We start from the raw sequence: 17,574 nt of genomic DNA on the forward strand, positions 1-17,574 counted from the left end.
TTATCTGTTCTCTTTTATTCTTTATTTATTCTTATTCTTTAGTAAAGTTACCATCCTGAAGCTGACTCTTACTGTTGCCAGCAGGACATGACAGTATTCACATATGCTGGCTCTTTAGATGTCCATTTCCCCTTCAAAACTACATTTCATCTACTTCTGAACAAAATCCATTCCTTTTCCTGTGTGATTGTTGTTCCTTCTTGGTACCATTGCTCTCTGTGGTCACCTCCAAGAGGTGCAAAATGGTCACAGGAGTCCCTTTAGGTATCAAAAGGCAGAAGATTTGAATAACCGTCTCGAAAATCATGGATCAGGATTTCTTATACAACACCACCATCTATTGGACGTTGCTGGAATAGTCACTCCTTTCATTTAAGATAAAACCACCTTTTTCTTACGTGCTGGGAAGCTTTGGGTAGCCAAGTGGCTTGTTCTCAGAAAACTGAGAAATAATAGATAAATAAACTAAGGCCATCATGTTGCCTCTACAGTTGGCTGATCCTATGTAGACAGTTTATTTCCTGACCCTGTTAAGGCAATGTCAGATAGTTTAACAGCTTCAAAGTCCTCTCACATTTAGAAATGATGCTTTAAACCCCACTTTTCCTAGTGCAGTTCTTGGCTGAGGCTTCAGGTTGTATGAAATGTAGATTATTGTAGAATCATAGAGTGGTTTGGGTTGGAAAGGACCTTGGTTCCAACCCCCTGCCATGGTCAGGGACACTACACACTAGACCATGTCACCCAAGACTCTGTGTCCAACTTGACCTAGAACATAACCAGGGATGGGGCAGCCACAGCTTCTCTGGGCACCCTGTGCCAGCGCCTCAGCACCCTCATAGGGAAGAGCTTCTTTGTTATCTGTAACCTGAACTCCCCCTGTTTCAGTTTGAACCCATCACCCCTTGTCCTGTCACTACAGTCCCTGATGAAGAGTCCCTCTCCAGCACCCTTGTAGCCCCCTTCAGACACTGGAAGCTGCTGTGAGGTCTCCACACAGCTTCTTTTCTCCATTCTGCACAGCCCCAGTGTTCTCAGCCTGGCTCCATACAGGAGCTGCTCCATCCCCTGATCATCCTCGTGGCCTCCTCTGCACTTGATCCATGTCCTTCTGATGTTGAGGATATCAAATTCACTCTGCCTTTTAAATGTTTTTTTCATTAAATAGCCTGTGCTATCCATACACAATTTGAAGTGCTAATTCCTGGTGTTTTAAATGATTCCTTTCTCCATCTAGATCCTTCCTCTAGATCCACAGATCCCTCTCAGAAAGTATCCCCATTGCACATCTTTACTCCTGACAAAGCCATCCCAGATTTCATAATGAAAGCAAACAAAAACACATCAGATCTCAAACCAGGTAAGGTCTCAACCTTTATCACATGGAGGTGAAGGATTTAATTCCTTGTTGTTGATATATGTAAATCACACCCATCACCACCTAAATAATCCCAGGGGAGCAGCTGGGCTCTCTGATGCTGAATTAAATGGGTGAGGATGCCTATACAGTAACCAAGTTCCTGGGCTACTGGTAGATCCATCCTGGTAACCTGCATGGGGTAGGAAACCCACCTTTTGTTACAGAGCATTAAGTGCTAGGCAGGAATAGCCAGGGTCATACCCTACTAGGGCTTTTGGGGAGTAAAGAAGTGACTTCTGTCCTTTCCTGGAAGGCCCTGCAGCCCCCTCTCATCTTTGGGAGCACAGTAATGGAAGCATTTCTGATTGAAAAGTAAAGGCAGCTGCATCAAAATGAAAAGGAAGTTGTGCTTTTATATTTTCATTCTAAGTAGCAGCATAAGCTGAGATAAAGGAGAGCTGGATTTCTCGTATGCTGAGGGTTGAACATGTCTAAGAGTGCTTCCCAAGAGGTAATCTTGTTTTTGAATACGGATATGACACACTACATATTGCTATGTACTAAGAAACTAGCTTTGGGGATCTTTGAAGGCTGGATAAAACTCTTAAAGACAACAATTTTGGGCTGGTATTGTTCAAATAAGACCTTCCGGTGCCATTAATTTTAAAACCTGTTGGGTGTATCCTGACCTGGCTCTTGGGAGCCCTTTGGGCTGACCCTTGCCTGGTCTGACAGCTCCCTGGCGGTTAATGTGTAATCCCCTGACTTGTTTTACCCCTGGCTCTATGAATACCACAAAGGACAAGGCTCTGGAAGGACGGGTAGATGCTGCATGGGAGAAGACAGAGCAGCATTACCCTTCTAGCTGGAGCCTGGAGAAGCTGGGAGTATTAAAACCCATTTCAAGTGGATCTGAGAGCAAAGAGGAAGAAATCCCTGATATGAAAACCCTGCTTTGTCCTGTGGCATCCACAGGATCCGCAGGCCTTGTAGCAAACCTTACCTCCTCTGCTTTATTTCAGGGCAGCAGAAACTATCACCTTGAGGAATCAGAGGGATGTTGGTGCTGTGAGCATGGGTCTCTTTTGCTTCATATTTTGAACGATCCTTTTCTTCACTCATTAGACAGTTTGTGCTGTAAGATGCTCGAAAGAGCAGCTAACCAAACAGTGTGTTATAACTTCATATATCTGGCACCTTCCCCTTGTTCCTGTACTGAGATCTTGAGGATGACATCCACTATGATGGCTTTAGACTGCCAGACTGGAAATTGAGATGAGCTCTTAGGCAGAAGCTCTTCCCTGTGAGGGTGCTGAGGTGTTGGCACAGGGTGCCCAGAGAAGCTGTGGCTGCCCCATCCCTGGCAGTGTTCAAGGTCAGGTTCGATGGGGCTTGGAGCAAGCTGCTCTAGTTGAAGGGGTCCCTGCCACGGAAAGGGTTGGAGCTGGATGAGCGTTAAGGTCTCTTCCAACACAAATAACTCTGGGATTCTATGGTTCCATGAGAGCAAGCTAACTGCTACCTAACCAGGAGGTTATGCTACAAGGTTTTGCTTGGCTGTAGGATCATAACAGCATCTGGATGTTCTCCTATCCATAATGTCAAGAGTTACATCTTGGATAATACTAGCAGCAGTCTGCTTGGTGAGTCCTAGGGCAGCTTGTTGAAAGCTTGGCCAAAAAGCAAGATCTTACCAAATCGGAATAGGAAAGCCACAAATGGAGGTCCTTTCCCCAGGAATCCAGAGATAAATATTCAGTTAACTCTTCAGCAGAGTGTGGACCCACAACCTGCATGGATAATATCTAAACGAGGGCGGCAAGGTATGGGTTTTCAGATTAATTTATCTCCATTCCAGTGAATGTGCTCAAGCTGCAGGGAGATGTGATTGCTGGGGGAAGCTGTCGTGCATAGCACAAGCTGCAGCCTTAGAAACATCCCAGCTTTCATATCTGCCCTTGGATCACTTCAGACCAAGCACTTGGTTTGTCAAGCAAGAAAAAGCGAGGGTGAGCCTTTGTTAATTGTGAGCTTCAGGTCAATTGTCCCCTGGCAGGAGATGTGTGTGTCTGGGCAGGTAGATGCTGCCTCAGGGGGAGGATTGAGCCCCAGACCCAAACACTTCGATTTTCATTACTTGGGTCACATCTTCCAGCTCCGTGGTGATGGCTCAGGAGCTGCTTTGCCTCCGGCATCTCTATGCGAGCAGTGAAAAGCAGCTCTACATCCCCATTAATAACACCAGGAGACCGCACGCATTGCTCACAGGACATCTGAACTGAGGAGTCTGGCTCTGGAGGGGGAGCTCACCCCTTCAGCAAAAGGTCATCAAATAATGATGACTCTTAAGCATGGCTCTGCTTGTCAGATACCAGCCACGCGCACTTCTGCTTTGCTCTCTGGTGTAACTCTGTCAAGTGATGATTAATGTTAGGCAGGAAAAATCAGTGAAGATTTATTCTGCCTGTTGTAAGCTGTGATTTTAGGAGCTGCTGGTTTCTCCCAGGGAGAATTTATCTTTGATCAAGCCTGAATGTATCTTTTGTCTCCATGTTAGCCATCGTGTCTAAAGCAAAGTGAGGCGAGAAATCCTGGCTCTGCACCATCCTACCCTAAGGAAAGCCACATTTGCTCTCAAAGAGCTCCTCCTGGGTCACAGAGAACAGCTATTTATTCCTCATGTATCACACTAGACTGGCAGCGCCCAAAAGATGAGAAATAATTCCCTTTTCCCAGCAGTTACTCAGGAATTCAAGGACTTCCATGTGTCAATGGCTTGAGAAGAACTATGAGGAACCCTGCAGTTTATTCATTCTGGTGTTGCCCTGCCTCCTTGCCTTAAAATACCTACTTGCTTCCAAGTGTGTTGGTGGTGGTTGTGGTGTTCAGCCAAGACTGGCCTTGGGAACTTGATGTTTTCCTCTCTCAAAAAGAATTTACCTCATATTAACATATATATATGTATGTGTGTGTATATATGTATATATACACCCTTTACATTGACTTAAAGTGGTGTAGCTGATTGATAGACAAAACGTGACATTCTTAATATTATTGAGGGATTTGGGCCTATTCAGAATTTTCAGTTGCCTCTCCTGGATGTCTGCTACTCCTCTACCATCATCTCTCAAGCCTTGCTCAATATTCTAGTGGAGCAGAAAGTGATTTTCTTCATTAGATGTGCCACTCACCTCTTCTTGTTCGCAACATGTGGCACCACCGAGTGCTACGTGCTGGCTGCTATGGCTTATGATCGCTACATGGCCATTTGTACCCCCCTTCTCTACTCCACAGACATGTCCCAAAGGCTTTGCATTGGGATGTTGGCTGGTGCCTACTTAGCTGGCCTGATCAGCTCTACCATACACACGGTTTCCATATCTCGTCTCCCGTTCTGTCGGTCCAAGACGATCAATCACTTCTTCTGTGATGGACCACCACTGCTAGGCCTCTCCTGCTCTGACACCCCTGCCATTGAGGTGATGGTTGTTGCCGTGGTGGGGTTCAAGGTACTGATCACCACGGTCTTCATCCTCATCTCCTACTTGTGGCTCCTTTTCACTGTCATGCAGATGCGGTCTGTGGTTGGTCAATGAAAAGCTTTCTCCACCTGTGCCTCTCACTTCATCTCCACTGCTTTGCACTATGGCAGCTCCCTCTTCATGTACCTCCAGCCCAGCTCCAGCCAGTCCTCGAAGCATGACGAGGTGGTCTCCATGACTGTCATGGGCTCTTAGGCAGAAGCTCTTCCCTGGGAGGGTGCTGAGGTGCTGGCACAGGGTGCCCAGAAAAGCTGTGGCTGCCCCATCCCTGGCAGTGTTCAAGGCCAGGTTGGACACAGGGTCTTGGAGCAAGCTGATCTAGTGGAAGGGGTCCCTGCCTGTGGCAGGGGTTGGACTGGATGAGCTTTAAGGTCCCTTCCAACACAAACCAGGCTGCAATTCTAAGAAATAAAGCTGCAACAGTCTATTGGTCAACAAAGCCCTTGTGTTAAATGGGGACAAGTCATATCACAGTATCACAGTATGTTAGAGATTGGAAGGGACCTCAAAAGATCATCTAGTCCAATCCCCCTGCCGGAGCAGGAACACCTAGATAATGTTACACAGGAATGCGTCCAGGCGGGTTTTGAATGTCTCCAGGGAAGGAGACTCCACAACCTCCCTGGGCAGCCTGTTCCAGTGTTCCGTCACCCTCACTGAGAAGAAGTTTCTTCTCAAGTTTAAGTGGAACCTCTTGTGTTCCAGTTTGTACCCATTACCCCTTGTCCTATCATTGTTTTCCGCTGAGTAGAGCCTGGCTCCGTCCTCGTGACACTCCCCCTTTATATATTTATAGACACTTATAAGGTCACCCCTCAGTCTCCTCTTCTCTAAACTATAGAGACCCAGCTCCCTCAGTCTTTCCTCATAAGGGAGATGTTCCACTCCCCTAATCATCTTTGTTGCCCTGCGCTGGACTCTCTCCAGCAGCTCCCTGTCCTTCTTGAACTGAGGGGCCCAGAACTGGACACAATACTCCAGATGCGGTCTCACCAGGGCAGAGTAGAGGGGAAGGAGGACCTCTCTCGACCTACTAACCACCGCCCTTCTAATACACCCCAGGATGCCATTGGCCTTCTTAGCCACAAGGGCACAGTGTTGGCTCATGGTCATCCTGTCGTCCACTAGGACCCCCAGGTCCCTCTCCCCTACACTGCTCTCTAACAGGTCGTTCCCCAACCTAGACTGGAACCTGGGGTTGTTCCTGCCCAGATGCAGGACTCTACACTTTCCCTTATTATATTTCATCAAGTTACTCCCTGCCCAACTCTCCAGCCTGTCCAGGTCTCGCTGGATGGCAGCACAGCCTTCTGGCGTGTCAGCCACTCCTCCCAGCTTAGTGTCATCAGCAAACTTGCTGATAGTACACTCAATTCCCTCATCTAAATCATTGATGAATGTATTAAATAATACCGGTCCCAGTACTGACCCTTGAGGCACTCCACTAGTTACAGGCCTCCAACTAGACTCAGCCCCATAGACTACAACTCTCTGGCTTCTCTCCTTCAGCCAGTTCGCAGTCCACCTCACTACCTGATCATCCAGTCCACACTTCCTCATTTTAGCCGTGAGGATGCTGTGGGAGACTGTGTCAAATGCTTTGCTGAAGTCAAGGTAGACCACATCCACCGCTCTGCCATCATCCATCCACCGTGTTATTTCCTCATAAAAGGCGAAGAGATTGGTCAAACATGATATCTGAGCCTCTGCTCTGCTGTGAATTTAAGTAGGGGTGTAAAGAGCAAGAATGCTGGTAAAGAGGAAGGATTTGGGGTCTTCCTCTCCCCTGAACACCCAAGGTGCTGCTGGCATGGGTATCCTCATGAGCCCGATGGAGCAAGTACAATACCCAGCTGTCTGCATCTGGGACTTCAAGCTGCATTATTCACCCTGCACAATCGCATCCAGGTATTCTCAGTGCCTCTTTTTGCCTTCATGTAGTTCTTTTCAATAATCTTTGAATTATATATTTTTCTTCTTTCCAGAATTTGATTGAGGGTTATTTCTCCCTCTGCTATACTGATTTTCCCACTTCACAAGCCTTGGTTTTAGCCCAGTACTCAATGGGGAAGAAAGACATTCAAAACCACTCAGAAATCATTTTCTACCTTTCTCCAGTGCATCTCCTGGACTGTCAGTCTGGTTCCTTCCAGCAGAAAAACAGGTTGACATTGAAAACATCTAAAGCCATCTACATTCTTCTCTTTCTTGCTTCCCCACATTTTCATACCTCGGTTTTCTCTTCTATCTGCTCCATCCTTTGTCTTTTCTAAATGCCTGGGACAAGGTTATCATTTAATATTTCTACTAAGGGTTTTATCATGTCTCTTCATCTAGGAGAAATATTCGGGACACACCGACACTCAGAATTCTTCAGATGAAGACTGGGAAATCTGACTTCATCCTGATATATCCTCAACGCAGCCACATTTTGAGCCAATGCTTTTGACCAAAGTGCTGTACAATCACTAGTCAAGTGTATGGAAATAAATGCACCTGATGGAAAGGACTCCCCATGACCAGCGCAAACCATCCACACAGAGGTTGCTTTGTTGTGTTTGTTTTCAGCTCCCTTCAATGCAATATTAGATGAACCCTGTCGATGTAAAGGGCTTCCTCAGGGAAACACTGAAAGGAAGAGTTGTGTGATAGATGGGGAAATACAAAGCAAACTGTCCTGGGCCTGTCTTCCTGGGTAGGTCTCTGCAGGAGAACTGGTCTTGGAGGTGCTGATGCGGCCAGAAGGAGTTTGGGGAGAGAGGAATTGAGAGGTTGTTTTGCTGATCAAGTCAAACTAATTATCCGATGGAGGAGGGTCCTTTGGGAGAACAGTTTGCACAACACAAGCCTCTGAGGTAATGCCTCCTGTGAGATAAAACCCCTCCACCAGCCAGCCTGGAGCATCCTGCTCGCAGGCATTTCTCCTTCAACTCATTGCATGGTCTCCAGGAGGAGCTGCAGGCACTGCATCCACCACCACCTTCCTCTTTAACCAAGCAGGTACAAAAGGGTTTGATGGGTGGTGGGTCCAGTTTGACCCTGGTCATGCTGCCTCTCACATGCTTGATGGCATGTTGAATTTCACTCTTCTTCAGGGACTGTATTGATAGGGCAAGGGGTGATGGGTTTAAACTGAAACAGGGAAATTCAGGTTGGAGATAAGGAAGAAATTCTTCCCTGTGAGGGTGCTGAGTCACTGGCACAGGGTGCCCAGCGAAGTTCTGGCTGCCCCATCCCTGGCAGTGCTCAAGGCCAGGTTGGACACAGGGGCTTGGAGCAAGCTGCTCTAGTGGAAGGTGTGCCTGCCCGTGGCAGGGTTTGGAGCTGTGTGAGCTTTAATTTCCCTTCAACCCAAACCCTTCTATGATAGACCATAGTGTAAATAAAAGTGCCCTAGTATGCCTAATAGGTTTGCTTCAAAAACACCAACCTTCGTGACCCCATCTACAACTGATTTAGTGATATTTTAGCATGAGAATATCCAAGCTAAAGCCTTAAAAGTTTGGTTTATATATGGTATATTTTGTATTTTACCCCCTTAGGTGTATATTTGGGTTGGTCATAGGAAGCTCACTGCAATCCCAGCAAAGCTCTATTAGAGCCAAGACCACTGTATTCCTTTAACCTTATGCAGTGTGGGGCTTCTTGGGAGGAGGTTGGGACTGGATGAGTTTTAAGGTCCCTTCAACCCAAAGCATTCTATGATAGCCTGAGGTGTGAATAAACATGTGCTAGTACGGGGTAGCTTTGCTTCAAAAACCCGTGTTCCTGCCCCATCTCCAACAGATTTAGGGGTATTTTAGCACTGATGTAGCCATTCATAGGTTGATATTCCATCAAGTAATTCATCTGCAGAGGAATTTCATGGCAGAGATGAGAATATTCAAGCTAAAGCCTTAAAATTTTGGTTTATATATGATATATTTTACACCCTTAGGTGCATATTTGGATTGGTCATAGGCAGCTCACTGCAATCACAGCAAGGCTCTGCTGGAGCCAAGTCCACTGCTTTCCCTTAACCTTATGCAGGGTGGTGGTTCTTCAAAAGCAGATAAACTTAGAACCTAAAGCAAATTTCAAGTACATGGCTTTGTGTTGTGATGAAAAGGATGCAGCACAAGTAATGAAGCTACAGAAGAGAATTGATCCATTCCGAAAAATACAAAATAGAGAGAAAAAAAATCCTTAAAATTCCCAGAAATCAGTGAAGAAAAGACAAAATGTTTTCTGTTTTCCACATTTTGAGATGTATTTATTTGATTTTATTGTATTATACTTTGATAGACGTGATGTTTTTCAGTGTTTCATTAGTGCAGTGTATATCAATCATGGTAGAATTATTCTCTTTTAATTTCAGGTTGTGTAATGAGCTCCTTCACCTCTTTGACTTCAGATCTTGAGCTAGAGACAGAAATACAGCATTACAAATGCACCATTTTCCATTGCATTTACTTTATGGATTAAACTCCAACTAAACTTCCACATTATTTCTCTTCTAGGGGTGTATTTCACTGATTCCTTTCAATCCAAATCCATCAACTTGTTGAAATGACGGATACAGGAAACCTCACGGTTCTCTCCGGCTTCATCCTCTTGGGTTTCTCTGATGCCCCAGAGCTACAAAACACCATCTTCACAGTCTTCTTATCCCTCTACGTTTTCATGGTGCTGGGGAACCTGACAATGATCCTCCTGATCAACACTGACCCCAACCTCCACATCCCCATGTACTTCTTCCTGAGCCACTTATCTTGCATGGATGTTTGCCTTTCCTCCGCTATCATACCAAAAGCTCTGGAGACCTTCCTGCTGGGGAGAAGCCACATCTCCTTTTGGGGTTGCTTTGTCCAGATGTATATTTTCCTGGCTCTGGGTATCTGTGAGACCTTCCTGCTTGGGGTAATGGCTTACGACCGATACACGGCTGTGTGCAAGCCCCTGCTCTACACCACTACCATGACCAGGGCGCGTTGCTATGGCATGATGGTGCTGGTGTACAGCATCGGGTTCCTCACCTCCCTGGTGCACATCACGCTGGCAGGGAGGTTGTCCTTCTGTCAGGCCAGGAGCATCAACCACTTCTTCTGTGAGCTGCCCACCCTCCTGCAGCTCTCTTGCTCAGACACAAGCACAAATGAAGTCTTGCAGGTATACAACGCTGTGTTTAATGCCATGGGCCCTCTCCTGATGATCCTGGTGTCCTACACCTACATCCTCCACACTGTCCTGCAGATCCCTTTGGCCACAAGGAGGCTGAAGGTCTTCTCTACCTGTGCCTCCCACTTGGCTGCCATCACCATCTTCTATGCACCCGGGATTCTCACCTATGTCAAGCCTCATGAGGCATCCTCATGGGATCAGGGAAAGCTGGTGTCGCTGTGTTACTGCATCCTCACCCCAACCCTCAACCCCCTCATCTACAGCCTGAGGAACAAGGAGGTGAAGGGGGCTCTGAGGAGGCTGTGGGAGCAAAAGCTGCTGCCACATCTATGCAGGGTTTGAAAGCGCATTTAGAGCTCTTCAGTACTGTGGAGGTAAGGAAGAAACATGTGGTCATGGATTTGGTAATTACTGGCCATTATTTGTCATTATTGGTCCCTATTGGTCATTATTACAGTTAAGGAGATCACAAAGCAAGTGCAGGGTATGGAGAAACTGTATGTCGTGGTTTAAACCCAGTCAGGTAACTTGTTCACTCACTCCCAGTGAGTGGTGCCAAGCTGACAACAATCAAGGTCCGTGTTCGTCTCCCCCCCCCCTCCCTGCACCGGGGCTCTCCCCTTCCCCGCTCCCGGAGGAACGGGGAGGAGGATCGAGAGAGTGCAACTCCTACGGGTTGAGACAAGAACAGTCCAGCAACAAATCACTACCGCTACTATCAGCTAAAACAATGATAAGGGAAAATAACAAGGGAAGAGAATACGATACCACCGGCCAAGAAAACGAGTTCCACCCGGAAGCTCCTGTCCTTCCGGGCAACTCCCAGTTACCCCCCACCCCGGGCATGACGTGCTGTGGTATGGAATACCTCCCCGGCTAGCCCGGGTCAGGCGCCCCGTCTCTGCTTCCTCACAGCTTCCCCTCCTCCCTGGCAGAGCATGAGCCTCACAAAGTCCTTGGTCAGGGTAAACATCACTTAGCAACAACCGAAAACATCGGCTTCACCAACGCTGTTCTCAAAACTAGAAGTCAAAACACAGCACTGCACCAGTTAACACAAAGGAAAAAACATGACTGCTACTGCTGAACCCAGGACATTATCCACCCCTTATTCCATACCATTCATGTCGTGCTCAGATCCCACATTTTTCAATACACCATCGCTCTCCCACATATATACATCCATATACATACAGACCAAGAGGAAAAAAAAAATCATTTTCTTAGTGCATGGACCAATCCCTATAATGCTGCCGAGTCCATTCGGTCCATGATGTTCCAAGTTCATTCTCTGTTGGGATGATGGCTGGAGGGAAGTCAGGGCCAGTCGCTGGTGACCTGGAGACATCTAGTTGATGGGCTATAAAAGCATTACACAGCAGGCAACAGCATACAATTGAGTTCACTGGCTGTTTTCCCCTAATATCAAATCCCCTTGAGGTATACATCGGACTTCCCCATCTTCCCGCATTACCCACCAAGTATATCCAGGTCCCTGAGCAAAAGCAATCCCACGAGTGGGTTTGCCTTTACCTGAAGCAGGAATAACCCAGACTGTCTTCCCCAGCAAATTCTTCATATGCACCACGGGAACTCTGTCCCCCTCTACAATATGTAAAAGTTCTGACTGGGCTGGGCCAGCCCTGTTGGCAGATCCTCTGGTGTTGACCAACCAGGTGGCCTTTGGTAAATGTGTATCCCAATGCTTGAAAGTTCCCCCACCCATCGCTCTCAGTGTAGTTTTTAACAGCCCATTGTACCGTTCGATTTTCCCAGAGGCTGGTGCATGGTAGGGGATGTGATATACCCACTCAATGCCATGCTCTTTGGCCCAAATATCTATAAGGTTATTCCGGAAATGAGTCCCATTGTCTGACTCAATTCTCTCTGGGGTGCCGTGTCGCCACAAAATCTGTTTCTCAAGGCCCAGGATGGTGTTCCGGGCAGTGGCATGGGGCACAGCGTATGTTTCCAGCCACCCGGTGGTTGCTTCCACCATGGTAAGCACATGGCGCTTGCCTTGGCGGGTTGGTGGCAGTGTGATATAGTCAATCTGCCAGGCCTCCCCATATTTATACTTCAACCATCGTCCTCCATACCAAAGAGGCTTTAACCGCTTGGCTTGTTTAATTGCAGCACATGTTTCACACTCATGAATAACCTGGGCAATAGTGTCCATTGTTAAGTCCACCCCTCGGTCACGGGCCCATCTATATGTTGCATCTCTGCCCTGATGGCCTGAAGTGTCATGGGCCCACCGGGCCAAAAATAATTCACCTTTATGTTGCCAATCTAAGTCCATCTGAGCCACTTCAATCTTAGCCGCTTTATCCACTTGTTGGTTGTTCTGGTGTTCCTCAGTGGCCCGACTCTTGGGTACATGGGCATCTACATGACGTACCTTCACCACCAGGTTCTGCACCCGGGCAGCAATATCTTTCCACAGTGCAGCAGCCCAGATGGGTTTACCTCTGCGTTGCCAGTTGCTCTGCTTCCATTGCTTCAACCACCCCCACAGGGCATTTGCCACCATCCATGAGTCAGTATAGAGATAAAGTACTGGCCACTTTTCTCGTTCAGCAATGTCCAGGGCCAGCTGGATGGCTTTCACCTCCGCAAACTGACTCGATTCACCCTCTCCTTCAGCAGTTTCTGCAACTTGTCGTCCAGGACTCCATACAGCTGCCTTCCATCTCCGATGCTTTCCCACAATACGGCAAGAGCCATCAGTAAACAAGGCATACTGCTTTTCACTTTCTGACAGTTTATTATATGGTGGGGCCTCTTCAGCACGCACCACCTCCTCCTCTGGTGACATTCCGAAATCTTTGCCCTCTGGCCAGTCCATGATGACTTCTAGAATGCCTGGACGACTGGGATTTCCTATTCGAGTTCGTTGTGTAATTAGTGCAGCCCATTTACTCCATGTAGCATCAGTTGCATGATGTGTAGAGGAGACCCTGCCTTTGAACATCCAGCCCAGCACGGGCAGCCGGGGTGCCAGGAGGAGCTGTGCTTCAGTGCCAATCACTTCCGAAGCAGCTCGAACCCCTTCATAGGCTGCCAGTATCTCTTTCTCAGTTGGGGTATAGCTGGCCTCAGATCCTTTGTATCCCCGACTCCAAAAGCCGAGGGGTCGACCTCGAGTCTCCCCTGGAGCTTTCTGCCAGAGGCTCCAGGTAGGACCGTTCTCCCCAGCTGCAGTGTACAGCACATTTTTTACATCTGGTCCGGTTCGGACTGGTCCAAGGGCTACTGCATGAACTATCTCGCGTTTAATTTGCTCAAAGGCTTGTTGCTGCTCAGGGCCCCATTTAAAATCATTCTTCTTCCGGGTCACATGATAGAGAGGGCTTACAATCGAACTGTAATTTGGGATGTGCATTCTCCAGAACCCCACTGCACCCAAGAAAGCTTGTGTTTCTTTCTTATTAGTTGGTGGAGACATTGCTGTTATCTTGTTGATCACATCTGTGGGGATCTGTCTACGTCCATCTTGCCATTTTATTCCCAAAAATTGTATCTCCTGTGCAGGTCCCTTGACCTTACTCCGTTTTATGGCAAAACCGGCTTTCAGCAGGATTTGGATTATTTTCCTCCCTTTCTCAAAGACTTCTTCCGCTGTATCGCCCCACACAATAATGTCATCAATGTATTGCAGGTGTTCTGGAGCTTGCCCCTGTTCCAGTGCAGTCTGGATCAGTCCATGGCAAATGGTAGGGCTGTGTTTCCACCCCTGGGGCAGTCGGTTCCAAGTGAACTGGACACCCCTCCAAGTAAAAGCAAACTGGGGCCTGCACTCTGCTGCCAAAGGAATGGAGAAAAATGCATTGGCAATATCAATCGTGGCATACCACTTGGCTGCTTTTGACTCTAGTTCATACTGAAGTTCTAGCATGTCCGGTACGGCAGCACTCAATGGTGGTGTGACTTCATTCAGGCCACGATAGTCTACTGTTAGTCTCCATTCTCCATTAGACTTTCGCACTGGCCATATGGGGCTATTGAAGGGTGAGCGGGTCCTGCTGATCACCCCCTGACTCTCCAGTCTACGGATCAGCTGATGGATGGGAATCAGGGAGTCTCGGTTGGTGCGATATTGCCGCCGGTGCACTGTTGTGGTCGCAATTGGCACTTGCTGTTCTTCAACTTTCAGCAACCCCACAGCAGAGGGATCTTCTGAGAGACCAGGCAAGGTGGACAGCTGCTCAATTTCCTCAGTCTCCAAAGCAGCAATACCAAAAGCCCACCGGTACCCTTTTGGGTCTTTGAAGTACCCTCTCTTGAGGTAGTCTATGCCGAGGATGCATGGAGCCTCTGGACCAGTCACAATAGGGTGCTTTTGCCACTCCCTCCCAGTCAGGCTGATTTCAGCCTCCAGCACAGTCAACTCTTGGGATCCTCCTGTTACTCCAGAAATATAGATGGGTTCCACCCCTTGACAGCTTGATGGCATCAGGGTACACTGTGCACCGGTATCTACTAGAGCCTTATACTTCTGTGGGACTGATGTGCCAGGCCATCTGATCCACACAGTCCAGTAAATCCGATTGTCCCCTACCTCCACCTGGCTGGAGGCAGGGCCCCTCTAATGGTCGTCACAGCATTGGACACTTAAGTCGTGTTGAAAGGGATTATTCTTCGTTATCACAGGAGCTGGAGTAAAATCAGCTCTTCCACTCCATCTGGGAAACTGCTCACCAGAGACTGAAGCCGTAGCTCTCATGGGACGATCAGTCTTGGCCCTTGCTCCCCTCTTCAGTTCACTCACCCGTTCCTCCAAAGCTGAAGTAGGTTTTCCATCCCACTTTGTCATGTCTTCTCCGTGATCCAGCAGGTAAAACCATAGGGTACCCCGTGGCGTATACCTTCTGTATCTCCTCTCTTGACAATAGGACGTCTTTTGTTAATAGCTGAGACGCGTGTTGGTACACGTGAGGAGCTGGATAAATCAGATACATCGTCCCTCAATTTGTCGAGGTCCTGGGACAGTTTTTTCACAGCTGAGATGATGGAAGGAGTGAGATTGTCTTCGAACTCTCGGAGTTTATGAACCATTTCATCCACTGTTAGTGGTACTATGTCATTCCAGGTCACTGTTGCCAATGAATGGGCATATGATGACGGTGCATTCCGTGTAAGTTTTCGCCACATGGGTCGTGTACATTCAACTTCATCTGGATCTATAGGTGTATCCCCGTTATTCGGCTTGATGTGATAGATCATCTCTACGATGGCCGATTCCCTCAGAGACTGGATGCCTTTGTCTATAGTAGTCCACTTGGCCGAACGACTCGTAACATCGTCCTTGTACGGAAACCTTTCTTTCACAGCTGCCAAGAGCCTCCTCCAAAGGCTGAGGGACTTTTTCTCTCTTGCAATTGCTTTGTCAATTCCCCCTTCTCTAGCAAGTGATCCCAGCTGCTTGGCTTCTGTACCTTCTAGTTCGTGACCATCGGCCCCATTGTCCCAGCATCGGAGTAACCAGGTGATGATGTGCTCCCCTGGTTGACGGGTAAAATCTTTTCGCATATTCCGCAGCTCGGTTGAGGTCCGAGGTCGAGAAGTTACTTCTTCTTCTTCTTCGTCATGTGAGGATGACTCCTGATCAGATTCTGGACCGGGTGGTGAATTCATTGGTTCTTCATCTCGCTTCACCCTTTTTGCCTCCTTTTTGCTTGTTCTCTTGCGTACAGGGGCAACTGATATTGGTACGAATTGGTCCTCTGGTTTGGCTGCAGTGATTATCACTGTGGTTTGAGTAGCGACTGTACTTGTTGCTGGGGGTGGTGTAGCTACCGTGCTTGGAGCTGGGGTAACCGCGCTGTCTGTTGCAGTTGAAGTTTGAGCAGCTGCTGTACTTGCCACTGGGGTAGCTGCGCAGTTCATTGCAGCCAAAGTTTGAGTAGCGACTGTCACTTTGCCCTCAAATCCGCCGACATTCTTTTCCTTTTGAAGGTGCTGAATAGTGTTGAACAAGGCCCTGTAAGCATAGGCCAAGCCCCAGCACGTTGCCGTGATTTGTCCATCTCTGGTATGGCCAGAATGACCACACACCTCATTTAAGTGTTTTACTAATTCTTCTGGATTTTGCAGTTGTTCGGTAGTGAAATTCCAAAGTACTGGAGGGGCCCACTGACCTAGATACTTGCCCATACTATCCCACACACCCTGCCACTCATGGCTGTCCAGCCTCTGGGAAAATCTCTCGGTCCTCCTACATCGTCGTTTGACCCCAGACAAGACCCAAACCTGAATCTGCTTAACTCTTGAAATCAGTAGTGGGCAAAACACACTCTGTATGCGTGTTAGCATGGTGATTCCCATCACCATCAGCAAACAAGTCTCAAGAGCATTAAAAGGCCATTTAAAAAATTCAAAACTCTCAAATGTAAATGGTCTGGGGGGACGACTAGGAGGGTAAAAGGATGTCTCCTTCACAGGTTGAGCACCTGAGAAGGAGAAAAAAGATGTGTAATTGCTAAGCACCTCCATCATATACCTCCCAAAGTATAAAGGTGGTGACCACACTGGGAACATAAACCAGATCAGTTTCATGATCAATGATTCTATTGTATTACAAGTCATTACCATAAAGTACAATGGGATAAAAACCTTAGCCCAAGCCCCACACTTGAAAAACACTAATACAGCCAATACCGGATGGACGTAAGATATGGTATACTGAAACTGTGAGATCAAGAGGAAAAACCTTGAGAGCCAATAAATCAGCATTGTGACGAGTGACTATCAATCCAGTCAGATCTGTTCTTATCTCAACCCCTCGAGCCCCACGTTGGGCGCCAAAAAGAACTGTCGTGGTTTAAACCCAGTCAGGTAACTTGTTCACTCACTCCCAGTGAGTGGTGCCAAGCTGACAACAATCAAGGTCCGTGTTCGTCTCCCCCCCCCCTCCCTGCACCGGGGCTCTCCCCTTCCCCGCTCCCGGAGGAACGGGGAGGAGGATCGAGAGAGTGCAACTCCTACGGGTTGAGACAAGAACAGTCCAGCAACAAATCACTACCGCTACTATCAGCTAAAACAATGATAAGGGAAAATAACAAGGGAAGAGAATACGATACCACCGGCCAAGAAAACGAGTTCCACCCGGAAGCTCCTGTCCTTCCGGGCAACTCCCAGTTACCCCCCACCCCGGGCATGACGTGCTGTGGTATGGAATACCTCCCCGGCTAGCCCGGGTCAGGCGCCCCGTCTCTGCTTCCTCACAGCTTCCCCTCCTCCCTGGCAGAGCATGAGCCTCACAAAGTCCTTGGTCAGGGTAAACATCACTTAGCAACAACCGAAAACATCGGCTTCACCAACGCTGTTCTCAAAACTAGAAGTCAAAACACAGCACTGCACCAGTTAACACAAAGGAAAAAACATGACTGCTACTGCTGAACCCAGGACACTGTACAACAAATGGTTCTCTTCAAAGAGCCTCTGGTGGTTTTAAGTGTGGCCTGAGAATTCAATATTTCATCCAAATAAGTATCAGCTCCTCAATAGCTG

At 47.8% G+C, this 17,574-nt stretch overlaps 1 protein-coding gene across 1 annotated transcript; it reads left to right on the top strand.

The window, feature by feature from the left end:
• Positions 1–9,804: 9,804 nt before the first annotated feature.
• On the top strand, positions 9,805–10,311 carry LOC133282294 (olfactory receptor 5AS1-like; the record flags this gene model as incomplete). Its single annotated transcript, XM_061478330.1, has 1 exon — positions 9,805–10,311. A coding segment is annotated over exon 1 (507 nt), but the record flags the coding sequence as incomplete, so codon positions are not given.
• Positions 10,312–17,574: the final 7,263 nt, after the last annotated feature.

The sequence above is a fragment of the Pezoporus flaviventris genome, unplaced genomic scaffold (genome assembly GCF_033815535.1).
Source record: "Pezoporus flaviventris isolate CSIRO_AGI_PZ_B2104156 unplaced genomic scaffold, CSIRO_AGI_Pfla_v1 ptg000116l, whole genome shotgun sequence".
NCBI classification, from domain to species: domain Eukaryota; kingdom Metazoa; phylum Chordata; class Aves; order Psittaciformes; family Psittacidae; genus Pezoporus; species Pezoporus flaviventris.